Here is a 21,064-nt window from a genome sequence, read left to right on the forward strand (position 1 = left end):
TGCAGTATGCACAATGGATGTAGGTTGTTTTTGTAGGTGTTACCCCATACCTTCGAGAGTAATTCAGATTCAGATATGGCAATAAAATTGAACAATATATTGTGTACAATGCTTTATGATCCAGAATATGCCTTGTTTTTCCCAGGACTGCAATGCTCCTTGCCAGCTTTGCTCGCAAATATTTTATATGAGGTTTCTACCAGATTTTGTGGTCTATTATCACACCTAGAAATTTATTTTCATATACTCTATGTTGACATTAACATCATCATTTGTACTTGAGTGCTTATTTTACAATTTCCAAACAACATCATCTTTGTTTTGTATGAATTTAATAATTTGATTATGTCAAACCACTTTTTTAATTTTCTTATTTCTGTTATGATCACCTCCAAAAGCAGGTGTAAATTCTCCCCAGAACAGAAAATAATTGTGTCGCCCGCAAATAGAACAAATTTCAATATTTTTGATATGCTATATAGTATATTATTTATGTACAGAATAAACAATTTCGGGCCTAATACTGACCCCTGAGGGACTCCACAATTAATATCCATGCATGTTGATTTATGCTCACCTATCTTCACGAATTGTTGCTGGTTTCTTAAATAGCTTCTCAACCAATCCAGCACAACTCCTCTGATACCATAGTATCAAAAGCTTTTTTAAGTCAATAAATATTCCTACTGCATACTTTTTTTGTCTATGCAATTAGTAAGTTCTTCTATTAATTCAATTAGCACCACTGATGTTGATCTGTTTGTTCTGAATCCATATTGGCTGTCAGTCTGCAGTTTGTGCTTCTCAATGAATTTGTCTAATCTGTCAGTAAATAGTTCTTCCATTATATTGGAGAATTGGGAAAGGACTGTAATTTGTGAAGGGGTGTCTATCCTGTTTTATATTATGGTGTAACTTCTGCAATTTTCCTTTTGCTTGGAAATTTACCAGTTTTAAATGACAAGTTACAGATGTGTTAGTGGTTTTGCAATACCACTGATGACTTTTTTGACTATTGTCATATCAATTTCTTTCCAGTCAGTAGACATTATGTTCTTACATTTACTTACAATAGCCATGATTTCCTTTTCTTCTACTGCTCTAAGAAAATTTGAACTTGGATTTCTAGCACTATAGTCACCAGTCCCCTCTTCGGTTGTTTCCGGGTCATTTATTTTTTCTGCCAATTTTGATCTTACACTTCTGAAGAATTTACTAAAACCACTAACCACATCATCCATATTATTAATGGTCTTACCGTTATCGATAAAATACTGCGGGTAACTTGAGTCTCTAGAGCAGGGGTGGTTAACCATGTGCCATGGAGAGCCATGTGTATGCAGGTTTTCATTCCAGCCGGACTCCACACCAGGTGATTTCACTGATTAGCAACCCTTCAACCAAAGAGGAAGAACATATCAGTGAAATCACCTGGTGTGGAGTCGGGTTGGAATGAAAACCTGCATACGCATAGCTCTCCATGCCACATGGTTAGCCACCGCTGCTCTACAGCCATTTCTAATAATGCTGTTTAATACGCTCCGTAAACCATTAATATTGTTGTTATTCTCTAATATTTCATTGTAGTATTCCTTCTTACAAATCCTCATAAAATTAGTTAACTTACTTTTATATTTTTTATATTTCTTTTCTGGCTCTTTAGTTCTAAACTTTATAAATTCCCTAGCGTATTTTTCTTTTTGCAGGTATTTTGTAACCCCTTTTTAATCCATTGATTATCTGTATATTTCTGTTTCCTACTGTATTGTTTTATTGGACAATTTTTGCCATATAAAAATTTGAATATATTTAAGAATGTGTCATATGCTTTGTCGATAGCTTCTTCATCATATATTATTCTCCAATTTCATGCTAGTAATTCATTTCTAAACGCATTCATGGATTTGTTTGTCCTTACATGTTTGTATTTCAAGTTATTGGCATCCTTATCCTTCTTGTAATTACTGTCATAGACTGCAAAAATTGGTAAATGGTCACTGATGTCATTTATTTAATAGCCTGCTCTCTGTATTGTCTTCCATAACATTTGTGAATATATTATCTATTAGCATGGCATAGTGTGATGTAATTCTGGGTAATTCTGGTCAAGTCATTTTTGGATATAAGCTCATGCTATACATTGCATTGATAAACTCGTCTGTCCTTTTATGTTTATTTGGATTTAACAGATCTATATTGAGATCCCCAGAAATGAACATAACCTTTTGAATTGTTTTAGCAAACATTTCCTCCACTCAATCCTTGAATATTTCAATATTAGATCCCAGTGCTCTATATATACAGCTCACAATCACATTTTTTTTTCCATACAGATTTCTATTTGTAATGGATTCTAGCATGTCATCAACCGTTGTTGTCATGCTTTCCACCACCATAATTGAAGCTTTTATCAGTGCACAGTGTACTTTTCCCTCCAAGTAGTTCGTTGCATGTTTAATAATGAAAATACCTACCAAAAGGAGAACATGGATGTAGTTTATTTCTGTGCATGTTAAAAAAGTACAATAAGTAGCATTTCTGGATGTGATTTACAGTAGATAAATCTGTCAGCAGTCATATACAGAATGTATAATGCTGTAATTCTGGCCCGCGATGGCAAAAATATACTCTAATGTGGAAAATAATTGCCCAGGCCTGTTCTAGACAGTAAGTCTCAGGTCTCTTTACTCTAAGCCTCTGGTGTCAGGGCAATAGAGAGACAGAGCAAAATGTGCTGGAACTGTTGCCATAATGAGCAAGAACGCACCCAGGGGATTCTGTTACGTTGGGAGGCCGAAAGGCAAACATACCACACTCATGTCTTCTAATGTGTTACAGACAAACACACAATATCCATTCACCCATATAAAATATCTTGGTCTCTCCTCATGCATATTCACTGTCACTCTCCCCAACCACTTCTGCAATGACACACATACAAAGAGAGAGTAGAGGAAAAAAGTCCCTCTACACGTTGCTCTGACAGCCTGCTGGCAGCTTCCTGTCTTAGTGGTGTCAAGAGGTCTGAACTCTGGAAGGACTCGCTCACAGGCCACTGCCAAAGACAGTTTCATCTCACAGTACAGTCATGGAGACCTGCAACTGGCCACACACTTGATTTTCAGCTCTGATGCAACGTTGTCATGTTTTGCAATATTCTCAGGAAAACAGTTCCCTACTGTAATTTCACAACGTCGTAACCCATCACCATTTCATCCAAAATGGAGGGAGTTATTATGAACTGGGATTTGTTCCCTGCATTACAAATGCAAATTTTTTTAGTGTTCTTGATAACTGAAATAAAAATAAAAAAATAGCATGTAAGAACAGCATTAGTGATATCAATATTTGTGCAAATCAGTTAGAACCGAAACATTTCTTTGAAAAATCAAATTAACTATGACGGTTGTGATATTGTTTCGGAGATGCTGCAATTGATTTTCAGAGATGCTGATATCCCTACTGACATGCAGTACATTTTCCCACCAACACGTAAGAAATTCAGCCTCTGATCTCAAAGGAAAAACAGACTTTGAGCTTATGTCTCTTGTTAAGTAAACTAGAAGGAATTCCCATTTATGACAGATCTACTACACTTCATAGAAACCTGAGTGCTGCCATTAAGTAACAAAGACGTAGCAAGGCATAATAAAACCAACACCTGAGTAAAACGCTGGCTCTTTTTCAACAGCCGCATTCAAAGAACTCAGTGTCTTTGAAAACAAAGACTAGGAAAAAATACACCATTCTGGTCACCTCAATTTAGCCAGCATAAGCTCTGTGTGATAAATATAATTCAAAAAAATATATTAAGGTAATTTTTGGTCCTGAGTGGTAATGAAGTGATATGGAGATGTGTATGCCAAACTGTGCAAATGTTATACCGAAGTCATACTTTAGGTTTATTTAAAGTTAGAATTACATGAAAGTCACACTGTAATGTGGGGGCGTTAATGTTTTGCCACACTCCATAATGACTGTTCAATCATATTTACATCATTTTGACAGCCGTTTACTGATAGGGGTAATGTAGGTGGATGCAGACCGTTGGCGGGGGAGGGGGAGCGAGAGATTGAACAGACAGGAGGCGCACAGACCATTAAAGAGAGTAAATCCAACGGTTAAGGAGCAGAAGGAAAGAAATTCAAAGAAATAAAGAAACAATGAAAAAAAGAAAGAACTCACAGTCAGCAGCAGTGAAGTTGGGTAAGGAGTCATAGCTCTTCTCACTGTTCATAATGTCCTGAGGGTGCAAATAAAAAGGGGAGAAGAAAAAAGAAATATTAAACCATTTTTCCTTTCCCCCCTCCTATGTCCCTTCGCTCTGATTAGTAACAAGATTAGTAGATAAGGCGGCTGCACAAATCTTTCTTTTCCCCATTTTCATTAAGTGCACAAGACGGATTATCAGTGGATGACACAGCCTTCAGCTACTCGGGGTCCACATTTGTGGCCCGGACATATTTGGCTTAGTATAAGAAAGTCGGTCAAGTAAAAACTAGTTAAATTCCAAATGGATGTCTTCATTCAAGTTTGTGATTACTGACATAAGTGAGAACAAAGCCGTGGTAATGGAAAGTACTGTAATGGGGAACAATTAATTGGGGTAGCTACAACCTTAACATATTAACAGGGGCAGGGGTCAGTCATTCCAGCCTAGCGTGCTTACTTGCTCATTTATAGTTGTACATGGCAAAATCAATCACCATACAAGATCTCATTTACCGTTAACAACAACATTACAAGCCACGAAGAATCCCTCTGGTCAAAGTCAGCCACAACGTAGCTACTGCCTGAGACCGACTGCTTCAGTATCAGCAGTATGAGAGTTGATACTGAAGCAGTCGGTCTCATGCAGCTTTATCAGTGAGAATGGCTGCATTTCACAGGCCAAGTGTACCATTCATCACAGTGCAAACAGCCAGAGTTTCTCTAACTTTGTTTGTCCGGTGCCCAGTCCTCCGCATCGACCCAAACCACAATATGAGGTTTCACCAGGTAGTGAGTGACACCTAGTGCCCAGCTTAGACCAAATCCATCAACACTTCCGATGCATAACACTCTACACCAATACAGCAGAATTAATTCCTACCCTTCACCTTTTGTCTATTTTATAATGGTGTATGGAATGAATTAATAAATTCTTAAAGCAGAATAAAGAAGGGGCCCTAAAATGTGTTGTATGTGTCAAACAATCCTGCTCAGACCCATCGGATAGCTTCCAATAGATTCCCAAAGACCTTTTCCCCACGTTGGATTAAAGAGCTCTGCATCAGAAATTTCTATCAACTTTCCAAAGCCAACATCCCAAGTATAAACACAACCCCCGCAGCATTTTATGTGTGAAAACTGGGTAGACTTTCAAATCTACTAATTCTATTCTGTCCACTCTTTGCATAACCACTTTTGCCATCTTGTAGACTGCTCACTGCTTTCAAAGCAGAGCATCAGAAAAGCTAAGACAAACTCTACGTTTGCCTGTATTCATGTTTTTGTTTTTTTGGTTTTTTTTACTCTTTGCTGTAGAATACACCAAAAAACCACTGAATTCATGGAGAGAGGTGTGGAATCTGTGAGGTGCAGCCTGCATAATAAAGAGGATGTAAAACTCCTTGCTGCACCTTCTGAGTTATATCAGTTCAGAAATGGTATTCATATGCTTTTGTGTCAGACAAGTTTACATAAAACGTTTTATGAACCAGTTCAACTGAAATATTCTGAGTCTGTAAGGCAGCAGTAGTCTACCATGTGCCTCGGAGGGCCATGTTTGCAGGATTCAAATTGAACCCAATGACACACCAGGGGCCTCATGTATCAATCGTTACTATGGGCAAATTTGTGCATACAACACCCATGGAATTTTTTAGCCCTCAAGATTGTCTGACAGTAAGCCACAAAGCAGGATGGTTATTTGTAATTCCTTCCTCCTAACATCTATTGTCTACCTCTTGCAACAAGCAATCACCTAGGCCTGCAAAGACATCAGTGTTAGCCAATCGGTGTCTGAATTCAGGGGTTACCCAGGTTCTACATGGTCTCTGAGACAAACTTCAGGGCTAAAAAATCCCATGGGTGTGTACGCACAAATTTGCCCATAGTAACGATTGATACATGAGGCCCAAGCTGATTTTACTGACTAGTCCTCCCCTGTCTGTTTGAAAGTATATCAATTACTGACATCAGTTGATGTAGTGCTGGATTGGAAAGAAAACCTACATATCCATGGCATTCCATGGAACATGATTGAGTATCACTGCTGTAAGGCTTGGCAATATGGCCAAAATGCCATATCACAACATATTCCACATTAGTGACAGTGTAGTAAGATGCAAAAGTGTAATGATAGTGTACAGTATAAAAATAGTTTGTCCTTGGCAAATTTCATTTCCTAAAAAGCACAGCACTCTGGGAAACGAATACATGAGTTACAGAGGTTTGCCCTCCTTTCAGATCTGCTTCGTACCCTGTATTTAAAAAGATGAAAATGTAATCTTTTTAAAGAAGGATTATTGTTGAAATGCATATTTGTGTGGTACAATACCTGTTCACTTTAACGTAAGGTATAAGCAGATCCTTTTCATTGTAAGGGGCTTAGTCAAGTCTTTAGCTCATCCTACCTGAATAAGAATTTCTCTGATTTTTTTTTTCCCAGTCTGGAGCTAACAGTACCAAAGAGGATAGTGTTCATAATTTGATCTAACAATGACTTCATCTTTCCAAACCAATTAGGAATTATTTGCTGTTGAACAATAAGCAGTCCTGCCTTGCTCCTGTGCTTTGCAAAAACTCACTGTTTCTAAAAGGACTGAGGAAACCGTTCATTCCTCAATATTATTGTTTCGCCCCTCTCAGAAAACCAATGCTAATGAGTGTGAGTGAAAGATCAAGATTTACTTTATTAATCCCCATGGGGAAATTCACCCTCTGCATTTAGCCCATCCCAACATACACACTGGAAGTAGCGGGAAGCTGTGTAACTAGGAGCAGTGAGCAGCCACCATGCAGTGCCTGGGGACCAAATCCAGTTCTTCTTCCCAAGCCTCAGTCAGGGCACAGACAGAAGTATATTAACCTAACATGCATGTCTTTGATGGTGGGAAGAAACCAGAGTGCCCGGAGGAAACCCACGCAGCCACAGGGAGAACATGCAAATGCCACACAAAAAGGACCTGGGACCTTCTTGCTGTAAAGCAACAGTGCTAACCACTGGGCCACCATGCTGCCAAATACCTAAAAGTTTGAGAAAGTGGGCATAGTACTGAAGTCACAACACATTAAAATCAGTAAACAGTAAAAAATAATAATAATAACAGTAATAAATCAATCTTATCTAGCACTTTTCTAACACTCAAAGTCGCTTTACAATAAATGGGGTGAAACAAGACAACAGATAAACATAGCACAAACATCCAGGGGTGGATGGGAAGGGGGGGCTATGAGAAGGAGAAGCAGTAGCCACACACGATGCCAGTAGCACTCTCCGATTTAAACAGATACAAAAGGGCAAGAAAAACAAACAAAACAAAAAACAAAAAACAGATGTTTCATGCAGACCCTTTTTCTATTTTATTTTTTTTTGCGAGAGTTTGGAGTGTTTCTTACCTCCATTATTCCTATGTAATATGAGAATGGGGTGACCCGGAGCCCCTTGACCATGATGTCAGACAAGTGGTAAGGGTAGAGCATCAGGTGGTCCCGGCTGTATTTGAGGAGTTCCTCATAATACTTACGCTCATCCTTCCTCACATGACGCACTGCATACAAGACATATGTTTGTTAGAATGAGGCCAGCCAAACAAAAGCAAACTGTGAGTGTGCTGGGCAGTCACCCTTTGTAACAGTGCAAGTGTGTAGCTGAGTGTCACAAAGAGATGAGTGCTCTGTCAAATTAACCTCAGTAGGCACAGGTTAAAAAAAAAAGAATTTTAATTTTAAGAACAATATGCTGAAAGCTCCAACATATCAAAAGGGAATTAACAGAAACACATTTAATATATTAGAGTTGTATTACTACAAATCTATAAAAATATCAATGCCTAACACGTTAATTCTCACTGACTCTTTTTGTTTATCAAAACAAAATATCCTTGAAAATGTCCCAAATAACTCAATCAGTTATCACTGTGTGTATGGATACAAATGTTAGTGATCCGGAATAGAAAAAACCACAGCAAGACCACACTTATGTAATTTTTATGTTAGTTAAGCTACACTATTTTGGCAAAGTAAAAGTTAATGGTTGACTTTACACACTCAAGACACTACTACGACTTCAAAAATGTACAACTTGCTGAACTGAACAGAGAGCAAGCACACAACCGATCCTTCGCCTACAAAAAGCAAGGCAAGGACTGAGCCTGAAGTAAAGCATTCATATTGAGTTTTCATCTTGCACTGCTTATTCAGAATATTGTATCGATGTGTATAGTGTCATAGCAATTTGCTAAAATGAGCCAACTTGTCCATGCTCACCTAGGTTATTGCGGAATCGCAGCTGATTGCGAATACTGTACAGAAGGACATGTTTCTCGTACTCGCGTTGGGAATTTCCCAGACTCTGCAAAATAAAACAGAAAATGTGAATGGTGTACATATGACAGCAGAGAGGTCATTCAATTTGATGATTTATTCCGAAAGAGCAGTAGAAAACGTCCATACACCCTCCCAACATATGCACATGCCCGCCTCCAAACACATCTTGACATTAACTCAGTCGCTTTGAAGTCGAAGGGACTTGCGGATACTATTCGTAAAATCATATACTTTCATATATTTCTGCAGAACAAGCCTGTACAATTTTAGCAGTCAGTGTCTACGATGATACCCCTGGCGTAAGGGCGAGTGTTATTAGTACAATTTTCGTTGGGAATTTACTTGTAAAATCTAGCTTATCTCTGTCATGTGATGCAAATAAATGCAGCCACATTCCCCGTATCTTATCTGCCTATAATCTAATGATCACCTAAGGCTCCGGATGAATGGTTAAAACCCTTGTCTTGCAGATGTGGGTAGCACGTACGGTCGACGTTGACAACTGCCTCTATCCCATGCCACACGGTCGCTGACAGTGTTAAACCCAGGGAACATTGCTGTCTGGATGAAATATAAACTTACCTGTTTCACGTTTGCTGGTAGCTTGTTCCACGGATAATTCTGCCTGATGTGAAATTCAACGTCCGTGTTCATTGCTAGCTTAGCTGGCTAAAAGCAGGATCCCCCCCCCAAAGACGATCAGAACCGGGCTTTCGGGCAAGTCTAAAATGACTGTACCCCCCCGACACAAAACAGTCAAGTAAATCGACTTTCGTTTCCAAAACGTTTACTGTCAACAGATTATTTCCCTTCCCAATTAAGATTCACTTCCTTGTTGTATTTTGAGCGAGCCGTTCGTCACGCTTTTGGCTAACTTCGTCACTTCCGGCCCCCGCTTGACCGTGTCTATGAATGGGGAGCCGTAAACGGATGACAGGTGATAGCCTAGCTCACAATATCCCATCAGATCGATAAAAAATTAAATTCTAAATGCTACACAATAGTCCAGCATTCTCCAGGATTCATCAATAGTGTATTTGGGATACTAAACTCTGTTCTCAGTTTTCCAAGTTTGGAATGACATTCATGCCATAATGTTAGGAGTGAGCCTATATATCCAATAGTCTTATCTGGTAAAACACTATAAGTTGTTTGTAGAGATCGCAATGATATTAGAATAGAATAAATCATAAGTGATAACGTATATAGTACCCTGTTTCATTTATTTGTTCATATTTACTCCGTGACATGAGAAGCGTTTTCATTTGCCTCTGGCTTAAGATTCAGGCATGCTATGAGTTTGGGAATCTCTATGCTGGTTTTCTCACAGGGAGATTAATAGAACACACAAAAATAGGCCATTGGCACCCTTACCCCCCCTTTTTTTCTCTTTTTTTAAATAATGCACAAATTCTTCCGAGAAAATCATTGAATGCATATCAGTCATAGAAATCATAAAATGGCCAGTACTATGTTCATGGCACCCTTTAAAAGTCGTTTTTAAATCATTTGAATCCATTCATTTACTTGTGAACCAAGATCATTTGTGATAAACTAACAATAGAAACGTTTCATTCAGTCATTTAAATCTCTCACATTTTACTATTGTGTCACCGTACCCCATGACCATGAAAAAATAAGAACTGGGAATTTATTTAAGGTGGTCAGACTCAAGATTATAACCGATCAGGAACAATATTAAGACTACAAATCCATGTGTGGGGGCCTTGAAGTTTCTTTATCCACCGTACACCATGGACATTTATGGATCATGGATCTGTAGCCAACAACAAAATATTGTTCTAATCTTAGTCAAAGAAACTCAATCAAACTGTATCAGGCATTTTTTTTTTAGTGGCAATTACTATGGGACAAGATCATCGAGGCATTTTGTTAAGTCCATTGCCAGCAAGCCAGGTCTTTTTTGAAAGAAGAAAGAAGAAGAAAGCCACTTTATTTTGTCATCGTACAGCTTACAATGAATTTTATCTCTGCATTTAACCCATCCTATTGTATAGGAGCAGTGGGCAGCTGCAGCACCCAGGGACCAACTCCAGTTCTTCTTTCTATTGCCTTGGTCAGGGGCACAGACAGGACTATTAACCCTAACATGCATGTCTTACTGATGGTGGGAGGAAAGCGGAACACCTGGAGGAAACCCATGCAGACATGGAGAAAACATGCAAACTCCACACAGAAAGTACCTGGCACGGCCTAGGGTTTGAACGCAGGACCTTCTTGCTGTGAGGCAGCAGTGCTAACCACTGGGCCATTGTGCCGCCCAGCGTCTCAATGTTCCTCCAGCAGGACAAGAAGCCAAATAAAACACCCAAAAACATGATCAATACAATACCACTGGACTGTCCTAGCGGGGCTAGTAGTGTAAATCCAGTTGAAAATCCATGAAGAGATCTGAGCGCATCAGTCAGGAGGAAAAAAGCTTGCACATCTGAGTAAACTGGAACAGTTTGCACCAGAACAATGAGTCAAACAGACAGCAGATGGGTGCAGAAAGCTAATGCATAGGAAGCACTGGAGTTATTCTGAGTGAAGGCTATCGTACCAAATACGAAGTTTATGGTGTCAGTCATTTTAGTCATTACCATTTGTTTTCATTTTCCAGTTTAATTTCTCTGTCAAAAGCGAAAGTTCCGTCACAATGACAGTAAAATTAAAACCTCAAATTTTGTTATGTCAACTGTAGCGGTGAGAAAGAAAAGTATAAGGATGCCTGTGATTTTTTTTTTGCAATAATTTTAGCTGTGTGTCTAAATACACAAAAAAATCCCTTCAAGGATGTAATTTGCAGATGGAAGATTAGATCTTAACCGCTGTTTTGGCTCCACTGTTACAAAATATTTAGTTCTACATATTGACAATATTGAAGTTTTACTTCAATTAAATGTAATTTAACTTCACAAACCAACCAGAGATTCACCAGTAATACACAGAAAGTTGAATCAGTTCATCTGGACACAACGTTTATTGGGAGAAATGGCATCCTCCCTGCCCACTGCTCCTAGCTACACAGCTAGGATGGGTTAAATGCAGAGAAAGAATTTCCCTATGGGGATTAATAAAGTATAAAGTATATCAAATGTTGTAACTCTAGTTAACGGTCACGGTAATGTTCATATGAAACTGATCGTTGGTTTCGGGCGTTATGCCACTATATTATTTATAAGGGTGGGGATACCTGCAGTCAGTTGAGACTGAAGAGGTCATTTATTCAATCCAGTTCAATTCAATTCAATTCAATTCAATTCAGTTCAAAACTTTATTGCAGACTCAGTGTCCATATCAGACAAAGACAAATAGCTAAAAGACAAACCCCAGACATTACACAGAGTAAAAACAATAAAATAACATAAATGGAACAAATCAGTGTCATATAAGAAGGCAGCTATACCAATAGGCCCACTGCCGGGATTGGTAGCGTGTGGCACTGAGTCTTATATTAGTTAAACTCGTGATGGTTACATTATCAGAGTCACTGAGCCAGCAAATAAATTTATACATGAGATTTCTTAGAAGAGCCTGAAAGGTATTGACTCCTGCAGCCACAAACATTTCACTTGCACTACACCATCTAGGTCTTTTTAGCGGTATTCTCATTGCATCATTATAAGCTACTTGAAGCCTCTGTAAGCTTGCTTTAAACTTCATACTGCACACCTGTCGTTTGACCACAGGTGTGCGGTATAAAGTGGTGTACAATATGCTCTGAACAGAGACATCTTCCCACTAACTGAACACATATCAAACTTGCTTGAGAGCATGTTTGCTTGCGCATACATCATGCAGCATTGCCTATAAATATCATCATCGTCTGTCATTTGTTCAGTAATATCATCCATCCATCCATTATCCGAACTGCTTATCCTGCTCGCGGGGATGCTGGAGCCTATCCCAGCAGTCACTGGGAGGCAGGCAGGGAGACAACCTGGACAGGCCGCCAGGCCATCACACAGGGCCCACAAACACACACACATACACACACACACACACACACACACACACACACACACACACACACACACACACACACACACACACACACACACACACACACACACACACACACACATTCATACCTAGGGGCAATTTAGACCTACATCTCTTTGGACTGTGGGAGAAAACCAGAACACCCGGAGGAAACCCACAGGGAAAACATGCAAACTCCACACAGAGGACAACCTGGGATGACCCCCAAAGTTGGACTACCCCAGGGCTCAAACCCAGGACCTTCTTGCTGTGAGGCAACTCCGCTAACCACTGCGCCACCGTGCCAGTCAGTAATATAATGTCCAAGATATTTCAACTTATTACATATCACAAGACTATTATCAGACAATTTAAAATCAGGAAATTTTAGATAATTGACTTCTTTGGTTCTGCAGCTCATGACAACACTCTTACTAGCATTGTAGTTGATATCATGCTCCACACCGTACACACAGAACATACAGTGCATCCAGAAAGTATTCACACCCCTTCACTTTCCTCACATTTTGTTATGTTACAGCCTTATTCCAAAATGGATTAAATTCCTTTTTTTTCTCATCAATCTACACACAATACCCCATAATGACAAAGTGAAAAAGGTTTTGTAGAAATTTTGGCAAATTCATTAAAAATAAAAAACTGAAATATTGCATGTACATAAGTATTCACACCCTTTGCTATGACACTCACATTGAGCTCAGGTTCATCCTGTTTCCACTGATCATCCTTGAGATGTTTCTACATCTTGATTGGAGTCCACCTGTAGTAAATTCAATGGATCGGACATGATTTGGAAAGGCACACGCCTGTCTATAAAAGGTCCCACTGTTGACAGTGCATGTCAGAGCAGAAACCAAGCCATGAAGTCAAAGGAATTGTCTGTGGACATCCGAGACAGGATTGTATCGAGGCACAGATCTGGGGAAGGGTACAAAAACATTTCTACAGCTTTGAAGGTCCCAAAGAGCACAGTGGTCTCCATCATTCATAAAGGGAAGAAATTTGGATCCACCAGGACTCTTCCTAGAGCTGGCCACCCAGCCAAACTGAGCAATCGGGGGAGAAGGGCCTTGGTCAGGGAGGTGACCAAGAACCCGATGGTCACTCTGACAGAGCTCCAGCGTTCCTCTGTGGAGATGGGAGAACCTTCCAGAAGGACAACCATCCCTGCAGCACTCCACCAATCAGGCCTTTATGGTAGAGTGGCTAGACAGAAGCCTCTGCTCAGTAAAAGGCACATGACAGCCCGCTTGGAGTTTGCCAGAAAGCACCTAAAGGACTCTCAAATCATGAGAAACAAGATTCTCTGGTCCAATTAAACCAAGATTGAACTCTTTGGCCTGAATGCCAAACGTCACGTCTGGAGGAAACCAGGCACCTCTCATCAGCTTGGTAATACCATCCCTACAGTGAAGCATGGTGGTGGCAGCATCATGCTGTGGGGATGTTTTTCAGTGGCAGGAACTGGGAGACTAGTCAGGATCGAGGGAAAGATGAATGGAGCAAAGTACAGAGAGATCCTTGATGAAAACCTGTCGTGTTACCTTTCAACACGACAACGACCCTAAGCACTTAGCCAAGACAAGGAAGGAGTGGCTTTGGCACAAGTCTGTGAATGTCCTTGAGTGGCCCAGCCAGAGCCCAGACTTGAACCCCATTGAACATCTCTGGAAAGACCTGAAAATAGCTGTGCAGCGACGCTCCCCATCTAACCTTACAGAGCTCGAGAGGATCTGCAGAGAAGAATGGGAGAAATACTCCAAATATAGGTGTGCCAAGCTTGTAGCTTCATACCCAAGAAGACTTGAGGCTGTAATCGCTGCCAAGGGTGCCTCAACCAAGTACTGAGTAAAGGGTGTGAATACTTCTGTACACGCAATATTTCAGTTTTTTATTTTTAATAAATGTGCGAAAATTTCTACAAAACCTTTTTCACTTTGTCATTATGGGGTATTGTATGGAGATTGATGAGAATAAAAAGGAATTTAATCCATTTTGGAATAAGGCTATAACATAACAAAATGTGGGGAAAGTGAAGAGTGTGAATACTTTCCGGATGCACTGTATATCAAGGAGCTGCTGGAGACCAGTGCAACAGGGACTAAGAAGGTCATCTGTATACATAATATGGTTCACCAAGGTATTACCAGTCATGCACTCAGTGCTACAGGCTTTCAGCTGCTTGGACAAATCATTAGTATATAAACTGTAGAGAACTGGAGACAGTATTCCCCCTTGTCTGACACCATTGCTAACCCCAAATGGGGCTGAAACGCTGTTAGCAAATTTCACTTGCATAGTCTGGTGGGCATACCAGTAAGCCAGGATTCTCACAATGTAGTTAGGCACATCTCTTTGACTCAGTTTAACAAACAACTTTCTATGATTAACACGATCAAAAGCTTTAGAAGCATCAATAAACCACATAAGAACCTATGAGTTCTGGCCTCTATATTTGTTAATAATTTCCTTTAATACATATATACATAAGTCAGTGCCATGTTTAACTTTAAAACCAAACTGGTTATCCGTGGAGTTGATAAATTCATGCACTCTATCTAGCAGGATTCTTTTGAGGACTTTTGACACTATGCTGGCTAGAGCTGTAGGCCTGTAGTTATCTAGGCTGCATACTTTACCAGCTTTGTCCTTAATGACTGGCAGTAACAGTAAAGACAACACTGAGTCTGGTAACAAGCCATGGATCATAATAGTCCATGGGCCAGACGATATTTGGGTACACTCAAGGTGGCAAAACTTACTTATAATTTTTGAAAGGATCCATGTCTGTAGATGATATTTTGGTATGATAACCATTCCTGAGTGGCAGCTGTATCACAGTTATCAGCTCATGAAGTTAACCACCCCCTAAAGTAAATTGCATTTTAGACGCTGGTGCATATCCTGGTTTAGCCTCATGGTCAGGACATTTTTCAATGTTCTATAATATTGTCTTTGGTATCATTTTAAAGGGGACCTTCTTAGCTTTCATTCAAGCCCTGTTGTGGATATTTCTCACAAATATAGAGGTCACTTGAGCTCTTCAACCCGTCAATAACACACATCTTTCTGCAATGTTCGCCTAAACTATATACTTTCTTTTAGCCCTGTGGCATCTAGGAATATTAGGGACACAAAACACAAACACTGGAATACTCACAGGACTGTAAAGATTCAGAAAATGTATAATATACCCATACTATTTCATTGTGTGAGGTGATTGTGAGCCTTAAATGAGAACTAGACCAAAGCCAGTTAGGTCACAAACTGGTCTCTATACATTTGTTTAAATACACAATCAAAATACATGATAAAAAGGAATACCATAGTGAGGTAATGAACTATTTTAATATTTTAAACAACATTGACATTTACATATACTTAGTCAATGATACATGTAATCCCATATCATTAGTGGGTATATGTAATGGTAAAGGGTAGGGTAATGGGTATATGTGAATATGGTTACATTATTGTTATCAAGCTCTGGGTAACCAAGTCCAGAATCAGCATCCTGTGCATCAATAGACTACTACCACAGTAATACCATCAGAATCATCACACTGTCATTCATCAAACTGCTCGTTTCTCTCATCATCTGACTCCCCAAGTTCAAAGTCCAGTTCTGGACCATCCTGCTGTTTTTGGTTACGGCAGGTCTGTAACCTGCACATGTCTGTGCATGGAAGTCCATTTGACAGGCACATGCAGCTTGGCATTTTGCATGAATGCACACACTTGCATGTTAGCATTTCCAAGACCACATCTGGTGCAGGTGGGGAGCGCATCCAGTAAATGGCCAGCTTGCCTTCATCGTCTGTCCATCCATACTCAGTAGGGCTTGGCACCACAGGGTTAGCCTGCAGACAGCACTTCCATATTGCTGCCTGATAGTTGGCTCGTTGAACATGCATAAAGAGACAGTCTCTACATGGTGGCAGCTGGCTGGACTCAGCCTCTCCCCTTTTGGTGCAGAAGAGCTGGTAACGCAGTTTGTTCACCTCAGCAGTGCTGCTATTAGCAACATACATCCGACAGGTGAACTGCTCAATTTTCTGGAACAGCTCATCACTCACATTCCATGTCTGTCCCAGTTGACTAAAAGTCTCTTGGCAGGAAGTGTGCTTTCTCACTATCTTCAGGGCATTCAGCTTCCCTCGACCAGCGAATGCACTGACAGTGTCGCAGCCTGTGAAGGCATGTAAGCCAATTAGGCTGTCACAGATGCTGTCTCCAAGTGAACTTGCCAGTTTGGTGATGTCGACAAACCGTGTGCGGTTCTGAGTCCCACACTTCTGGTAGATGGGACAGGTGATGCCCTTCTGTAAGCCAAGACAAAGCACCATGACATCAGTGTCCTCAGCTGTGATGATAACTGACTTTGAGCCCGCATTTGCTGCATGCAATGCATGCAGGAGCAGACGGGTGTCAGCTTCTTCATGTGTGGAGTGCAGTTCTGCTGCTTCCTCACACCCATCTTCTGTCAACTTGTAGCAGGTTTCCTCACAGGTCATGTACAACACCTTGCCATGCAGCATAGCTCTGTATCGTGGGAGTTTCCACTCTTCCACCAGAAACTTGATGAGACTGGTCTTGTTGGAGGAACTGCACAGAAATTTTCTCCACTGCTGGACGTGGTGTCCCCCTGCAAGATTCTTGTACTGGAGAGTGATGTCTCCACCCCGGTTCAGTCGTTCAGCATCTTTGATCCAAGTCTGGTGATAGACATCAAAAACAACATCAATCCTCCCACTCTGTGCTCCCTCATGGAGGACCTGGGTCAAGGCTGACTCTGCCACCTGTGCAAAGGTTTTGTTGTTGCCATTCATTTTTTGGACCAGGCTCATCCCATCAATGATGGAAGTAGATGGGATTGGGATGTCTTCTGCAGGAGATACATTCTTTTCAAGCTCTCTGGCAAGTGCAGCCTTGTTTGTTTTTCGTAAGGACCCATCAGCATTTGCCAGTGCCCATGGTAGTGGGCCCAATGGGTAGGCAAGGACATCCTTCAGATTCACCTTCCTGCTTTCAGCCACCAGGATCATGTGACTGAAAAGGTTTCTATCTGCCTTCAGAACCACATCCTGTGCTTTCTTTCCATGAGCTTGTTTTGTGCTGACATTGGAGAATGTTTTCAGACTTTGCTTGGTCATCTTGTCATGGAATTTCACAGGTGGTGGGTCTGCATCTAACCTTGTTTGCTGGAATGCTTGGTAGGCCTCTTCTCCTTTCTCAAGAGCTCTCAAGAGATCTATGGTCACATCAGGTGGAGCCATGTTGCTAGTGGAGAGGTTAACCAAATCAATCTCATCAGGGGACATAGGATTGAGCCAGTTATTCTCCATAAGGTCCATGAGAGACTGGACATCTGCTTCATCTCTCTTGATCCTTGGACTCTGTAGATCTGGATGAGACCATTTGCACCTGCCTTGACCTGTCAGGTCTCTCAGCTGTCTGAGGTACATGCTTCTATACTCAGCTGTGAGATAATATTTGGTCACAGCTCCTGGCTTCAAGCTGAATCCCTTTGTCCCTCCAGCTGTTTGGGTGTCTTTGTTCACCGTTTCTTCTATAGCTTGGTCAACAGGGATTCGGCCAAAGGGATTGGTGGAGCCCAGTTGGACTGAGAAGCCTCCTTCCATGAATTCTGTGTACACATCTGGGTGTGTGATGGGCAGCTCAGACATCTGGACGTAGTAGTAGGGGAGGTAGCGTGCATAATTCATCCTGTCATAAGCAAAGCACCATGGGATCATTGTTCGAATGCTAGCCAAGTGTAGCATCCAGTCTCCCTCTCTGGATGCTCGGATGAGCCCCAACAAGATTTCAACCATGTCCAAATAGGACATCCAGAAGTTCGAGAGGCTGCCGTTTCCACCTCTAAGGAACTCACGGTAGACTTCAAATAGATCCATGATGCGTGTACAAGAGCTGTTCTCGAGGACCTCCTTCAAAGCATGTTGTGAGACTTCTTTCCCAAGGCTGTCAATGGTCTTCAGTGTCTCATTCAGGTGAACCATGTCATTCCTGTGAGTTTCTTCCAACCAGGACAGGAAACCATTCAAGGTCAGTCGCCTGAGAGCCTCATACAGGAGCTTGTGTAGTCGCACTGCCCTGTTGTACTTGCGGCCATCCATAACACCAGCAATTGAGCCTTCTGCAATCATGCCAGACTCAATGCAGAGGTCTTTGAGTCCAGCATCTTGGAAACGCTTTCCTATTATTGCCAGCAGTGTGCAGATGGTGTGGAATACCCCAAGCCTAACGATGATATCATGGAACTTGTCATGGTGTTTCCATGTGATCTCGACAGCCTTCGCATACAGGGCTTGGTCAAAGACACAGACAATCTTCCTCAGGCCTAAGCACTGCATGATGCTCAGTGACTGGTGAAGCACCTCGTTGACAGTAGACATTTGTGTCACTGGAGCATTGATGGTAGGCAGATAGCCTATATTGTCGGGGATGACCGTCATCTCTCCTCGAGTCAGGATGTTGAAGCCTGTCCAGCTGCTGACTGACTGTTCTTCTTGTGACATGCGTGCTAGGACCCAAAGAAGGTTTTTCTCTCTGGCAAGCTTAGTATTGGCTGCAGTATCGGCATCTGACTTTTTGCTTTGTGGTGGCCCTACCCGTTGTCCAGCATTGTAAGTTGGTAACATTGGTGGGGGTCCATCAATGCTTCTCTTCTTTGTTTTGGGAACAGTGGGCATGGGTTGGACAGGAAGTGGGTTGACTGGCTTTGCTTGCACAGCAATCCCATTGACTCTGTGAGATGTTCCCTCACCACTGACAGTTTCTTCAAGATGGTCGATATTGTCCCAGGCTAAAGTTGTGAATATGCCAGGATGGATGTTAGCTGGAAGGGCAATGCCACTCCCTGATGATGAGAGTTTCTGGAGACACAGGGCAGTGTTGATCTCTTCCATCTGTGAATAGGACACACTGTGACCAAGTCGGTTGAGGATGTTTATCAACTCTACATTTCCTGTCAACGATTTGACACTGAATGGCAGAACAATGTGCTTGGAAGGCTTGGTATTTCCACATGTCACTGCATATACTATGTCATGGCCAAATGACTGCAGAAGGCACTGCACTCTCTGGGATGCATGATCAGGATCATTTGAGCCTGTGAGTAGAGAGTACAGGGAGATAATGAGCGACTCTGGAATGGTAGGACATTCTGCTTCTGGTTTGACTTCAGGCGGCCAGGTTTGAGGAACATCTTGACTTTTAATGTCTGCTCTCAATTTGATGGCTGCTTTGGCTATAACATCTTGTGCACTGACACTTTTCAGGGTCTGCAGCTCCCTTTTGAGAGACTGATTTTCTTTGGCAAGTTCCCTCATGGACAAGTTATCGGGATAGAGGAGGAATTTTCCTTTCTCATCAGGGAATATCTGCAAGGCTCCAGCAAACTCACTCTCCAGGTTTCACCTTATGTGCTTCTTGGTTGATTCCTTGACTTGGGCAATGCCTTGGGAGTTCATTGAAGCTACCAGTCTAGAAGAGAGATCAGTCATTGTCATCACTTGAGGATTGCCAAAAAGCTCCATCCTGATGAAGAGGAACAGCTCATTGTATGCCTTATTCATAGCAGCTTCATACTGGGCTGCAGCATCATCATCTTCATTGCTGGCAACCTCTCCTTTGGAAACCTCTTCTTTGGTGTAAAGTCTATAGCATGACCTGTGGTAGTGCCCTTCAGCTGCTACAAGGTCTCTACTCACAATGGCAAGGATTCTGCTGTCCCTTTTCTTTGCGGCTGCACTCCTGATCTTTGCATCAGCTCGCAGTTCTCGACACTGCACCAGTACTTCTCTCGTATTCTGTCTCTTGGAATATTTGCTGTTTTTCTGACAAAATATGCACTCTGCATCATAAGTCCTAGATGTACTTGGAGCATGTCGAGCTACTCTCTTAGATTGTTTCTCTTCAGCAGAGACACAACTTTTCTTTTCTTTTGCAAGGAGGCCATCAAGATTTTGCTTCATAGTGAAGATACTGCGACACTTTCTGTGGTAGTAGATTGCTGGAATCTGTCCCTCAGGAATGTCTTTTGCCAGTTTCAAAACTGGTGCATGATTTCGTATCTGAGCTGCCCTGAGCAGAGTTCTCCATGAGTCGACACTTTGTAGTGAAACCAGCTTATCTGTATCATCAGAACAGTGGATAATGCACTCCACCCGTGGGCGCTTTGGTATTGGGTAAAAACTTGCTTGTTCACCAGTGGCCATATTCAGTCAGTTTTCACCTGCCACATACAAACAAATACATGTAACTTAGGTGTATGAACACTACTAAAACAAAGTTTACTTTGCTTCACCAGCGTCATATTACCATTATTTATCTTACATAGCCATAAATAGATACATTACCTAGTTGCTATGCAACAGCTGTATTTTGTCCACATGAGGCCGCTAAAATCAACACAAGATGAAAGTTCCTCGTAGCCACTTTAACTAATCATATTAACATATACATTAAAAGAACATGCTAACATTATGGGAAATTAGCTTACAAT

General features: G+C 41.3%; 1 protein-coding gene across 1 annotated transcript in view; it reads right to left on the minus strand.

Annotated features, from left to right (window-relative positions):
• The window catches only part of fam91a1 (family with sequence similarity 91 member A1), a 39,005-nt gene extending 29,622 nt beyond the window's left edge, over positions 1–9,383 (minus strand). The window contains exons 1-4 of the mRNA XM_056297993.1: positions 9,115–9,383; positions 8,473–8,557; positions 7,603–7,754; positions 4,186–4,243 (exon numbers count right to left, since the gene is read on the minus strand). Coding sequence (XP_056153968.1) covers positions 4,186–4,243; positions 7,603–7,754; positions 8,473–8,557; positions 9,115–9,186 — 367 coding nt within the window. The 5' untranslated portion in view covers positions 9,187–9,383. The remainder of the gene's footprint in view (positions 1–4,185; positions 4,244–7,602; positions 7,755–8,472; positions 8,558–9,114) is intronic.
• Between the last annotated feature and the right edge of the window lie 11,681 nt (positions 9,384–21,064).

The sequence above is a fragment of the Lampris incognitus genome, chromosome 18, assembly GCF_029633865.1.
Source record: "Lampris incognitus isolate fLamInc1 chromosome 18, fLamInc1.hap2, whole genome shotgun sequence".
In the NCBI taxonomy this organism is placed as follows: domain Eukaryota; kingdom Metazoa; phylum Chordata; class Actinopteri; order Lampriformes; family Lampridae; genus Lampris; species Lampris incognitus.